At 37.8% G+C, this 13533-nt stretch overlaps 1 protein-coding gene across 1 annotated transcript in view; it reads left to right on the forward strand.

Moving 5' to 3' along the window:
- KLHL14 (kelch like family member 14) overlaps positions 1–13533 on the forward strand; it is a 97938-nt gene that overhangs the window by 23788 nt on the left and 60617 nt on the right. Inside the window, exon 2 of the mRNA XM_090285118.1 lies at positions 3417–3538. Within this exon, the coding sequence (XP_090141244.1) occupies positions 3417–3538 (122 nt within the window). The remainder of the gene's footprint in view (positions 1–3416; positions 3539–13533) is intronic.

The following is a 13533-nucleotide window of genomic DNA, read 5'->3' on the forward strand; positions in this document are numbered from 1 at the left end:
AGAAATGGGGAAATGGTGCAGGAATTAAGAAGCATAATTGGTTGGTACAAAACAGGGAGAAGTTAAGAATAATATAGGAAAAGGTGAAGCCAAAGAACTTATATGCACGACCCATGGACATGAACCAAGGCTGGTGGAATTGCTGGGGGAATGGTGGTACTGGGCAGAAGGGAGCAAAGGGGAAAAATTGTAACTATTGTAACAATATAATAAAATATACTTAAAAAAAAAACACTAAGTAAAATGCCATAACAAATTGAAAGAATAATGACATAAAAAATGAAAAATAGCCCTGGCTGGTGTGGCTCAGTGGGTTGAGCACTGGCCTGAGAACCAAAGGGTCACTGATTTGAATCCCAGTTGGGGCACATGCCTGGGTGGCCAGTCAGGTCCCCATTTGGTGTTGCATGAGAGACAACCACACAGTGATATTTCTCTCCCTCTTTTTCTCTCTTCCTTCCCCTCTCTCTAAAAATAAATAAATAAAATCTTTAAAAATTTAAATTTAAATTTAAAAAAATGAAAAATATGTAGAATGTGTTTTTCCTCACTAAGAAGGCCATACATAATGAACTCAAAGACTGCTCCTTCACAGACAACACACAGCCAGTGAGGGTAGATGGTATTTTCCTTACTTCCATGTAATTCCTCATCACAATTCCTGAGGATGCCTGAATAGTTTAGAGATTTATCTTAGTTTGTGGAGAGCTTTCATTGCTGCTTTGTTAGCTAATCCTTTGAATCATGTCGTTGTTGGCGGGGTAGAAGTTACCATTTGCCAACTGTTTAGTGGCTTATGTATTAATAGTCTCAGTCCAGTTCTTAGGGGGCAGATGATAATGACTGGCTTTTTGCGCAGAGGAGACAAAGACTTTAGATTCTCTCTTCATCTGCAGAGATGGTCCATTCAGGTCAATGTTGAAAATCACCAGTGATTGACCCAGGGAAGCTGGCTTTATCAATTAATAAAATGACCTTAGAGCAGTGGTTCTCAACCTTCCTAATGCTGCGACCCTTTAATACAGTTCCTCTTGTTGTGGTGACCCCCAACCATAAAATTATTTTTGTTGCTACTTAGTAACTGTAATTTTGCTACTGTTATGAATTGTAATGTAAATATCTGATATGCAGGATGTATTTTCATTGTTACAAATTGAACATAATTAAAGCATAGTGATTAATCACAAAAACAATATGTAATTATATATGTGTTTTCCGATGGTCTTGGGTGACCCCTGTGAAAGGGTCATTTGACCCCCAAAGGCATCGCAACCCACAGGTTGAGAACCACTGCCTTGGAGACATATTTGAGCCATGCATTCATCTCCCTTTGTCACTCATGTAACACATTTTAAAAGCAGTATATGTCTTTAAATGGAAAAGATGTAATTATATTGCTTTGGTGACACCACCACAATAATGAGTCCTTTCCTCTAACTAGCAGATATTGGTCCACCTGCCCATACCTGCTGTCTGGCAGCAGATAAATGTGTCATGTCATGACAGCCACAAAACTGTGACTTCCAGTTGAACAGGTCAGTCTACACATGGCAACTGACAGCAACCTAAAAAGATTTTTTCTCATCTTGACTTCACTTATATCCACAGAGAAAAAAAAGTCTTATATTGGTTCTGTAACCATGCATTTAGGAGATTATATAATGCATGAACTTTGTATATGTCACTTCACTGTAAAAGAGAAGTACTTAATACACTGAGTTCCCTTAACCCCTCTCAACAAACCACCCCAATCACTGAAAGCCTCAAAATATGGAACTCTTTGCTACTGAATTCTGTTTTCATTTCCCAACTACTGGTCTATAAGGGTAAAAATCCAAAGTACTTCAAATTCAGATAAATTGAATTTTTTGTTTGTGGCAAAATTAACACTGCACACTGATACTACATTAGGCATTCTTCTGTAAACGTGGCTCCTCCTATCTGTGAGTCCCTAATTAGAGTTTCTTCAGAAGATATTTTTCCTACTGAGGCATACACAATGCAGTCAATGGTACCAGAGTTTCATTAAAGGAATTCTCTTGTTCCCTTCCCTTACATGGAAATGCTGTTAACTGTATTAAGTTAGGCCACCCAATGTTAGGTTCTTAACCAACAAACAGTGCTTCTCCACAAGGGCATACTTTGCCAAGCGTCCTTGAATCTGAACGATGGCTGAATATGTAATAATAGACTTAGAGCCACACTGTGGGTTGTGGTCATATTTAAAAGGAACTCTTGTATTTATTGACTTTTCTCCTTTAATCATGGTTGTTCTGTTTCTTTCACCACCACGTTCAGTCTTTCAGGTAAATGAAAAGTTCAATTACATGTAAAGAGACAGTTAAATCAGCAGGCCCCTTGTAGGGGTCTGGGCCTCCCCTCCCTGCTCCAATCATAAGTGTGCTCAATCCATTACTGTTCCTGAGGATGTACATCCATCAGGCCAAGTCGGCCGGCCAGGGTGTATCCTATAGCTTTTACTGCATATGAGATGGTGCAGGCCTGTTCTCAGGAGCTGCCAGGCAGACTGGGAATCACAGTCACGGTTAATAGCAGTGAATTGCCAGTTCTTGATGGGTGGGTAGTCACTCCTTTCAGTGGTTGCCCCCTGGGGGAGAAGGTAGAAAAACAGAGGGAGGGAATTAGAGTGACTTTGCACAGTTGAGCAAGTTCATGCCGCTGGATCAGTGGCAAGTATTGGCAGGGTTCCACTCTGGGGAGGCTCAAAACAACCTCACAGTCTCATTTTTACCAATTGGTGCTGCTGTGTCGCCCGTGGTGCCCGGGGATGGGGTGGCAGGCAGAGGTGGAGAGGGGTAGGGGAGCTGGGGAGGGGATGAAGGCAGAAGTCTCGGCTAAGTTAAACAAACAAAAAGTCCTGATCATGCTGGTTAACCCACCCCAGTTAGTCCTGTGCTACTAATTGTACCAAACTTGTATTTGAAGTTCCCTGGGTGATTAAAGAGTTGGCTCACAAACTCTCTGCATAACCTTAATTTTTTCAAGGTTCTTTGAGTGGAGAATGGCTTATAATAATGATTTTGACTAATACGATTCTTGACATGCAACTTTAATGCTTAACCTTAGTACAACTCCAGAGCATTTCATGTGTACTCAGCTGTAAAGAGTGATGATTTAAAGGGATAATATAAGAAAAAGGTCGTTCTAGAATGAACCTCTAACAAATTGCATAAAGGGAGCTTATTATTCCATGAGTATGGGGATACGCCGCTCTTCTGATCATTTTTCTGCTTGGTTCAAAAAAAATTGTTGAGACATGAATGGGAGAAGAAACAGGAAAAATGAAATAGAAATCTGCAAGCAAGGAACATTCTTTTGATGGTTATGATTTTGTTGCCACTAAAAAGGCTCTACAATAATGTGGTTATTCATCTCCTCTTTTGTTTTGGGTGAAGAATTCGCTCTAACAAGAAAATGCTGTTACTGGTTGGAGGCTTGCCTCCTGGGCCGGACCGCCTCCCTAGCAATCTGGTTCAGTACTACGATGATGAAAAGAAGACCTGGAAAATACTCACAAGTGAGTGCCTGCCTTTTTTTATTTACCTACCTGTTTATTTCACATTAGAGCTGTCTTGAGTTATTAAAAAACATGGCTAATCGTATTAGACATCTTATTGATTTGTGACCCTTTAGAGGTCTATTTATGTAGCACTGGGGATTTAGAGTAAAAGACTAAATTAACATTGCAAAGGTGGCCAAGTTGGTAGTCCAAAAGGCCTTAATGAAAACTGGCCTAAAATCTCCATGAGTTTGTGTTTCTGTGTATGCTGAGGCATGGGGCAGGGGGGTGAAAGGGCAGTGACTGAGATATTCCAAAAGAAATACTTCAGTTATTTTTTTGTTCATTGAGAAGTGAAAGGTTGGCTAATGGCACTAGTAAATTTTCACATCAGCATGGTTGTTCAGTTCATTGGCTCAGTAACTAACACTCTTTTTGCTTTTTAGACATTTTGCTCAATAATCTTTAGTCTATAGAACTTGGTCTTTAGAAAAACACCCCCTCTTTTGCTCCATGGTTTGGATGGACAGATATAGTCATGGCCTATCCTGAGCTGCCTTAAATTGTGCTTGCAAACTTCCACCCAAGATCCGCCTCCCTTCCTCCTTAAAGGGTGATTGTGTTTTACAGCAAACCTCTGGCCTTGGGCACTGAGATTTGGAAATTATTGTTATATTGGGTATGATTCCCAATCTGACTCAGTCACGGAATCAAAACTCATCGTTTCCTGAGTGCAGCAGGCTGTGTGCACCAGCCCCTCGCGGGCACCGTGGTTGCCCTGGTCAATACAACTAAATTCTAACTGTCAAAATTGCCCAGAGCTGTAGAGATAAAATAATAAATGAGCAATTTTGATCCATAAATCAAAGCCATACATTTAAAACCAACAAAAGGGGAAGTCAGGCTTTCTTACTGCATGTGTCTTTTAAGTAGTTATATACTTTATCAGTTTTTTTTTATCATTTCCTTTCCTTGTACTGAAAGCCCTTTAAAATAATAGAAACACAACAATAGTTTGCCCATAAGAGCAGAAGAGGAGCAGAGACATGTGAGGCGGTGCTTGAAATAATACATTCCGAGGCTGGCTCACCCCAGTGAAACCTGTGGTAGCATTGTCCGGGAACTGCAACGAGAAGGCTCCCCAGACGCCTATACACTACGGTTGTAGTAAACAAGTGGTGGCACAGTAGCAGTGAGATCAAGGAGAAGGAAGAAAGAAAAATACATTAGAGATGCCTTGCAATGATTTTTAATCTCTGTTTGACAACAGTGGTAACTTAAATATCTGAATACGTGACCAAGCTGTACTGTAAAGATTCATCAGAAACAAAAGCTAAAGTAAAACTGAAGAATTCCTTTTCTAACACTTGATCAATAGAGAAAGCCTACATAATACTAGGAGGAGGAGAGAGGAAGGACAAAAGATTTTCAAAGAGAGGTTACAGAGAAAGAGAGGCTAAGGGAGAGGGAAATCTTAGACCCAAGCTATAAATGATGTCCATTTATAAATCCATCTGTTTTTCCAAATATGCCAGCTCAGCTCCAATGAGCTATTTGTTTGAAACCCTTCATTAAAGACAAAAAGATTAATTACTGTAGTATGAACAATACCTAAGAAAAATCTTACATTCACTTTGAATCTTGTTCTGAGATGAGGTGATCATCCAGCTTATTGTCCAAACTGGGACATTTTAGAGCATGACATGAGGATCTATTAATTATGCTGGGACAACAGGTATGGACTGGAGCATATGGTCACTCTACTAAAATTTTTCTCATTGGCCGATTTAACTCTTTACTTAGAGAGATGTCGTAAGAAATCATGAACTTGAATCAGTCACACCTGGGTTCAAACCCATGTCTATGACCATAAGCAAGTCATATACAAGTTCTGAGTCATGGATACTTCATTCAATCATCACGATTTGAGTATTTTAAAAACAAAAATGTCATTATTAATATCTAACACATAGCGTGAACTAAATAAATTGTAGGTACTGTTGCTGTTATTGTAACACCACTACTGATATTAATTAGCACAAGACTGCACAGACCTTTATACCTTAGAGGCGTCCATCAACTCAAGCTCTCCACAAACAGGGGAGAAAAATTACACTACAGCAGACACAATACTCGCACCCACTGCTCCAGAGTAGGGACCCTGTTTTCCATGGTTTTTATATGTTGGATGTAATAATCTACTAAGAAGTAAAGATAAATGAACATCTGTTGACTCCGTTCACCACATTTGAAATGGAAGGAAATAAAGACATTAGTGTATAGAAAAGTTCTCATAATGTGAACATATTTAAAGATCTTGAACTTTTTTCTATATTCGGGTATAATCATAGCTTTGAAATAAATGTCTACTCTACTCATACTCTATTTCATTGAGACTTGTACTTTAAAAAATAGAGTTTATTACCTGCTGGACTATGATGACAGGACTGCAAGTGAAGGCATATTTTTCAGGTTTGTCGGAGAAGTATACACAGTTTATCTGGTTGATTTCTGCTATTGGTCTGAATTTTTAAATTAAGGCATCTTATTTGGCTGCATTGACTAAATAATGCAAAATGTCCATGCTGTTTGGACCATCTAATAATAAGTTAAGAAGTGCTTCTCATTGGAATAAGAAAATATCCAATTCTCCCCAAATCCAACAAAACATTAGGGATTGCAGAACTTCCCACTGCCACACTTTTGACCCAGAATAACTGCTGAGGTAATGGGAGGTAAGGATGACAACTATTGCCAGGAGGCAGTTCCTGGTTTGGGGTCTGCTTATTTACTGAATGACACTGCATACAAACTAACAAATAAGCTAACAAGCAAAAACCAAAAACCTGAGGTGAGCTGGAATCTCTGAATCTTAGAATCCTTTGCCCACTTGGTCTGAGCAAGCCTACTATACAGCCTACTATACAGACAGGCTCCTTTTAAAAAGAGGCAGGAGCACAAATACCCCCTTGCAGAAGCCATGCTATTCACACACATTCTAAAATTAAAAGGAAGGTCATTTATAATTTCTTTAGATCTTATCTTGTTGTATTATTTATATTTTAGAAACACAGGAGGAGGGAGGCAAAGGGGGGAAAATTGGGACAATTTAATAGCATAAACAATAAAAAATAAAAATAAATTTAAAAAGAAGACAGATCAAAAGGGAATAATCCTGTTAAATATTAAAATATCTACAAATAAAATATACATAGTTAAGAAACACTATAATAATAATAAACACTTAATAATAAATTGAATGGTGTGGGGGTGAATAGAAAAGAAAAAATAGGTCTGCATAACATAAAGAAAACAAGAGTCAAGAGTCAGCTAGCCAGTGGTTTGATCTACCCAGACAGCAAAAGGAACAATCATTCTCACCAAAAAGACTGTTTTGGTAACACTCTGGCACAGACTGCATCTTTGTCCTCCTCTTTGGAAAAATCATTTACTATAACGTTATAAAATTAATCTTAAGAGTAGTGACAGAGCTCCCCAGTCTCTTTCAGAAAACAATATTGAAAAATATCATGTAAAAATAACTGTAAAACCCTTTTGTAAGTGTGAAGTGTTAAGTAATAACAATAAAATTGGCATTGTTGTTCTCTTAACTGTTAACAGCAAAAGGGAAGTTAAGTGCACGTTTATTCATTCTTATATTATAGTACTGCTTTTCATGCATTTCTCACTCTTGCACTCAGTCTCCCGTTTCATTCTTAACTTATTAGAAAGCAGTACAGGAGACATGAATACTAAAATGGCCAGTACAAAAAACATGCCTCCTGCACAATGCACTCCCTAATTCTTGATGCAAAGATCAGACAAAATTTCCCTGGCCACTGTGTACTTTTGGTAACATATTTCTTACATAGTAAAGTTCTTATGAAGTCCAAATGTGGGGAGCAGCATACATGCCTCCCCAAGAGAGCACCAAGGAGCTGCCATTTCTATTTGTTGCCCCCACTGACCAGTCTTTACTGTGGCTAAAAGTTTTTTCCAGGACCTACCTTCCTCTGTCCTACATTTCAGATAAGAAATTCTACTTATTAAGTGTTTCTTATTGCTTTTCATGAGCAGTGACAGGAAAGGGGTTCCAAAATACATATTTATCCTTCCATGTGCTAATGATGACTTCCCATTGATTATGCAGAAATGAAAATTGGAAGAGCTAAGTTGGAAAGCCTTGTTCCTCCTTCTGGCCACCATAAATTCCCTTTGCTAGAGGCCCGGGGAGCGCCTCTTTTTTCCCTCTTCCTTTCCTTTGCTTTGCAACTCTTGTCTTCTACTTGGTGGTGCAAGGATTTGGGAACTTGTATTTTTAAGTTATAGAAAATAAAGGAAAGCATTCTGCAGAGGTTTCCTGGGTTGTCTTCTCTGGTCCATGGAGGATATTTAACTGATCACCTCTATTTAGGAAAGGTATTGGAGCTGGGTATCATTGATTTGTTTTAGGAGAGTCACAAAGGTCAGAGGCTGGTGTACTCTTCATATTTTTTAAAAAATATTTTAAAATATATTTTCCACAAGTTTTGAAGGAATAGTACAGAGAAAGCAAATCTTATATAGGAAATTAAACTTCGGTTCCAAAAGGTAAATATAGGTTAGATCATATCCAAAGCCTGAGCAACAGAGAATGGTTTAATTGTTGCTTATTTGGGGAATAATAAACCTGCACACTGATGTATTCAATTGGACTTCTTTCCTTGGACCTTCTGTTTCTTGATTTCGGTTCATTTTTTTTCTTTAAGGATGTATTAGGAGAAAAGTCAAGTTAATCAAAAGTTAATAATTGTTTTTTATGATTATTTCTTTAGAAGAAAATAAAAAGTAAGTTCAATTGAGGTTTTTATACCTGTGGGTTTCCTTTGTTCATGTTATCTTTATTGCCAAGAATCAAAACCCACGAATTATTTAATTTATATTAATTTATAAGCAGGTAAGTAGAGTTCATAAATTGTGCCTTTCTCATTGTAGGAGAACCTCAGAAAACAATGAGGTGCTTCCAGAATGATTCTGAAAATACCTGGGCAGAATTTAGACTTATTTACAGATCTTACTTGTTCATGGAGCAAGCAATTATTGAATACTCCATCTGTACTGGGTGGTAGAATGTGCACAAATCATTTCTCTTCTTAAGAACATAAAGAGTCAATTGTTACACAGTGTGCTAAGGGAATGGGGACTGTTCGTACTATAGGAGTACATAAAGGGACCCCTAATCTATATGTGGAGGTCAAGGCAGCTTTCCTATAAGTGATCATCTGTAAAACTGAAAAAAACAAAAAACAGTAGGAATTATCAAGGCAAAGAGGTAGATAAGAAAGTATTTTAGTAACAGAGTCTGGTACCAGGAATGCCAAAAGGCAAGAGAGAATTGGTGCCTTCTAGAAACTGGAATGAAATTGTACATCGATAGGAGAGTCAGAGTTTGGGGAAGTATGTGATGGGGCTGGAGAGTTAACCAAGCAACATATTACATGCGACTGTTTCAAGGAATTGTTAAAACAGGCTCAAGAATTAAGAATTGAGAGTACAGATTACCCCTCTAATTCTTGTTTCCAATGTTAGTGAAAACCCAGTGATCTAAAGATTTTCTTTTACAGTAGCAGATTTTCTTTTATAGTTGCTCTCTCTTAACTTAAAACTTTTTATTTTAGTTCTTGGAGTAATTGTTTCCATGACTTTGGACAAAGAAGAAGGAGAGAGAATTGTGTTTGGATTTTTAAAATATGTTAGCATCTAATTTTACCTTCCATGAGCTCAATTCTAATTTGAGATACATGGCTACACATTGCTATATATCTTGAATTATTTGCTACTGTGCATTCATGCACCAGTGCATTAGTGGATTTTTTCATAGATTTTTTTTTTTTTAAATATGTGTGGTGGTCACTTCAAATACTGTATTTTAAATAAGTTGGTGCCTAGAAAAACCAGTTGACTCTGTTTCTGGTTTACATCTCCCTTGAATATAGCAATTGCCTTTTCTTCAGGAAATAGCATATGTACAAATAATTCTGCTACCTCCTTTACACACGAGCTGTGGTATTTGCTACTGAATCTGGCATGAAGGAAGTAGGAGTCATTTGGGCTGCTTAACTTTGCTCCGTGTCATTCTTAGGCAAATTGCAGACTGGGTCTGGCAAACGACTGAATATACATACTGAAAGACTAAATGTCTCCTTGCACAACCCTCTCACTTTACACATTAATTTCATTCATTCAGCAAACATAATTGATATCTTCTGGGTAGCAGGCATTGTTCTAAATATAGAAGAGGCAATGCTGAGTCAACACAGACATCATGACACCTTCATTAAGCTCAGAGTTTAATGGGGGAACCAACATTAATAAATAATCCCAGATAAAGAGGAAGCAGGGGCTGGGAGGAGAGGCAGCAAAGGTGGGGAGAATGGGGATGTCTGCAATAGGGTCAACAATAAAAATAAATAAATAAATAAATAAATAAACTCAGATAAATAACAGAATGTGATAGTACTCTGAAGAAAGAGTATGAAATATATAAGATCTTATAATGGAGGAACCTGATCTAGTTTAGGAGTCATTGAGAATATCACCAATGAAGTGGCATTTAAGCTGCTTAAAGTTGACAAGGAGTTAGCCAGGTGCCCAGGTAAAGATGTGAAAGAAGATTGCTCCAGGTTAGTTACTAGTAAGTGCTAAGACCCTGCAGAAAGAAGGTACGTGACTGACTCAGAGTGAGGGGGGAGAAAGATATGACATGCGGCTAAAGACTTTAGTGGAAACCAGACCATCTGGGCACTTCTATGTTAGGTTCACAATGTGGGCTTTTAAGTGGTTGGAAGGTGGTGTCGTACACAGGAGGCACACAGCGAGTCAGTGGCAGAATGAGGAACAGAGCACTAGTCTCTGGTTTTCCATCAAGCAGTGCGGCCTCATGCACCACACCAATCTGTCTTACCAACACCAGCCATTACCTGAGAGTCCAAGCAGATCAATGGGATTTTATCTGTACTGACCCACTTCACCCATGAAAATATAAATGGATCCAATGTACTTAACGTAGTACCACTTTCATAGCAAAGAACTAGTATAGATTAATTGGATGAATATCCTTCCTCTAGTGGTCAAGTATATAATCTTGGTGATGTATCACTTGATGTATAAGTAATACAATTTGAAGCAGTGTCAAAATTGAAACAACACCCATACCCACACACATATACACACACTTATGTACCCAGAACAACATTTTTTGGAACAGATAGCTCTGAATTAAAATACACCCCAGACACTTGTTGACTGTGAGGTTTTGGGCAGGCTGCTGTCACTGATCCTTCTAATCTGCAAAGTGAATATAATTCTTCTTAGATTTGTTGTGACATCTAAATAAAATAATCCAAATAAAAGTCTAGCCTTAGTATCTGGAATATAGTTGTTCCTCACTAAAGTTTTATTCTATTTTAGTCTATTTTGCATTTTTTATAATAAAGCAGAGCAAACCAAATGACTAAATCTTACCTTCTGGTTTTATCATCAGGAGTTTGAGAAATAAAACATATCTTTGATTCAGAACAAAATTTCTATCTATTTCGAGCATGAAGTTTATGTGTATCAGTCAGAATGTGCTAAGTTATGCTATGGTAACAAACAGCTCCAAAATCTAAAGTGCTTAAGCCAACAAAAATTATATTTCTCACTCATGCTACTTGTGCAGTCCAGGTTGTCAGAGGGAATCTGTTTGTCAGAGTCATTCAGGGACCCAGGCGTATGGGGCTCCAACTTTACATGTATTTCTACCAACAGCTCAATAAGGAGAAGACAGTGCTGCAGCATCTGGACATCAGATATTCCATGTCGTCTCCACCCCATGCTCAAAGCACACTCACTCCTCCTCCAGAGGGGACAGCATCCCAAATCATTAAGCTCAGTGTCACTCTATGGGTGATGAACCATTATCCCAGTATCGGGTTCATTTGATCTGGAAACAAACCAAAGCACAATCATTTGATATAATGCACAGTGATGGATTACTAACAGGTCAGCACAATAAACACTTAAATTTGAAGCATAGCAATTTAGCAATCCCACCTAATGGACAGTTTGAGGAGTGTCTATCCAAGGTTATGTTCCTTGATGAGGTGGGGGGGCTCCCTAATTCTGCTTGTTGTTCTTGGCTCTCCATGGTCCCTGCCTCCATATTGCAGGAGATTTTTCTTTTTCCCTTATCTTCCTTGGCCATTTCTTTTAGTCCAGGCTGGTGGATCTTTCGGCAATTAATCCTCTTGGAAACTTAGCTGCCTTCTTATGTTTTTATCCACTCTATGGCCAGTGTTTGTGTCCACAGTTTTCTCTAATATACTTCTTAGATTGCTTTTTTCTTTGTTTTTTTGTCCTCATTTTTCTCCCCCTGCCCACTAATACATTCTCTCTATATAATCATATATCTACCAGGCTTTAACAGAACAGCTCCCTCTTACTCATTTCCTTGAGTTGGAAGAGTTTACTAGGTATCTCACCCTTCACTGAACCTTTCTTCTAAGATACCCTAATGCAGTGAATTTACTCTGAAAGCCATATCTTTGATTTTGTCTTTGTCAGTAGCCAAGTTTTAGTTAACATTTTTGCTCAAAATTCTTCTCATTTTGTGTATGATACATAAAACCAAAATCTATTACCCCATGCGACCGAAAAACACTGCTTCTTTCAGTGTTGCACACTGCTAGATTTTTGGACACTATTTTCTTTCAATCTTGCTTACAAATGAGTCAGTTTTTTTGTGAGATCATCTTTTTTTTTGTAGATCTTGCCAAGTGCATCCAACAGCAAACAGTACACACTATCAGTGTTCTGTTTTCCAACCTCTTCCCTTGGAGGTAGAAGTTCATTAAATAACTGATTAGCCATCCAAGTAAGAGCAAACCACAGTTTATCAAGTGGTTTTCCATGCCATAATGTGCATTTCTATCTTTTCGCCCTACAAAATCAATTTCCTTGTCATCAGCCACTGGGCATTCTTGGTACCAATACCTGTATCAGTCAGATCAGACTAGGCTGGGTTAGGTCATCATAACAACAATCACCAAATCTTAGTGGCTTATGTAAGTAAAGATTTATTTCTTTTAATGTCATACTTAGATGGTAGGTCAACTGGCATCTCTGTTCCACATCTTTTCACTCCAGTACTCAGGTTCATGGAAATCCAGGATTTGACATGTTATTGTTGCCATGGCAAGGGAAAGGACAATTCACAGACTCACTGAGCTTCTACCCTGAATTAACATATTTCATTGTCAAAAACAAATCACTTGGCCGCACCTAACCTCATAGTAAATAATAGGAAGTGCAATCTTCCCAAATTCTCGAGAGGATAATCAAAATATTTAATAGCCCTAATCATTACCACAGTGCACCCTTATGTTCAACAAATATTTGGTTCACTCTTCTTGTCACATGTGAAATATTCTCACTTTCCCAATGAGCATTTATGAGGCAGACGAGATAGCTGATTCATGCATCTTTGTATCCTTTCAGTGTGACTCCATTGTGAGGATGATCTTTATCCAGAGATTAGATGCCTCTACACTGAAGGAAAAGTTTAAAAATGCATTTCAGAAATTATCATTGTAATGCATTTTGGGTGGAATATTTCAAAGTTTGACCCCCCCTCAAATACTTTAAACATGTCCGAGTTTATATAATTTTACTATTTTTACTGCTTATTATGCATAAACTATTATACATTTGTAAAATAGTTGTACAAATATATATAGATGTAAATTATATAGATACATATAACTCCCATAAAACAGAATGTATTTTATCATTTAGAGTCACCTCATTAAAAAAGAATTGACTTTCAAAATTACAACAAAAATGATATAATTGGGGTAAGTGATTATTATATGCAACTACCTTTATCATAATAAAGGAGTAATTAAATCAAAGTGTAAATAAGCACACTCTTTCCTTTCAGATCTATGGGATGGCTCTGTGGTGGAGTTAGGAACTAAATCTGTTTTTCATGACTC

This window comes from Furipterus horrens, unplaced genomic scaffold (genome assembly GCF_987537825.1).
Source record: "Furipterus horrens unplaced genomic scaffold, mFurHor1.1.pri manual_scaffold_8, whole genome shotgun sequence".
In the NCBI taxonomy this organism is placed as follows: domain Eukaryota; kingdom Metazoa; phylum Chordata; class Mammalia; order Chiroptera; family Furipteridae; genus Furipterus; species Furipterus horrens.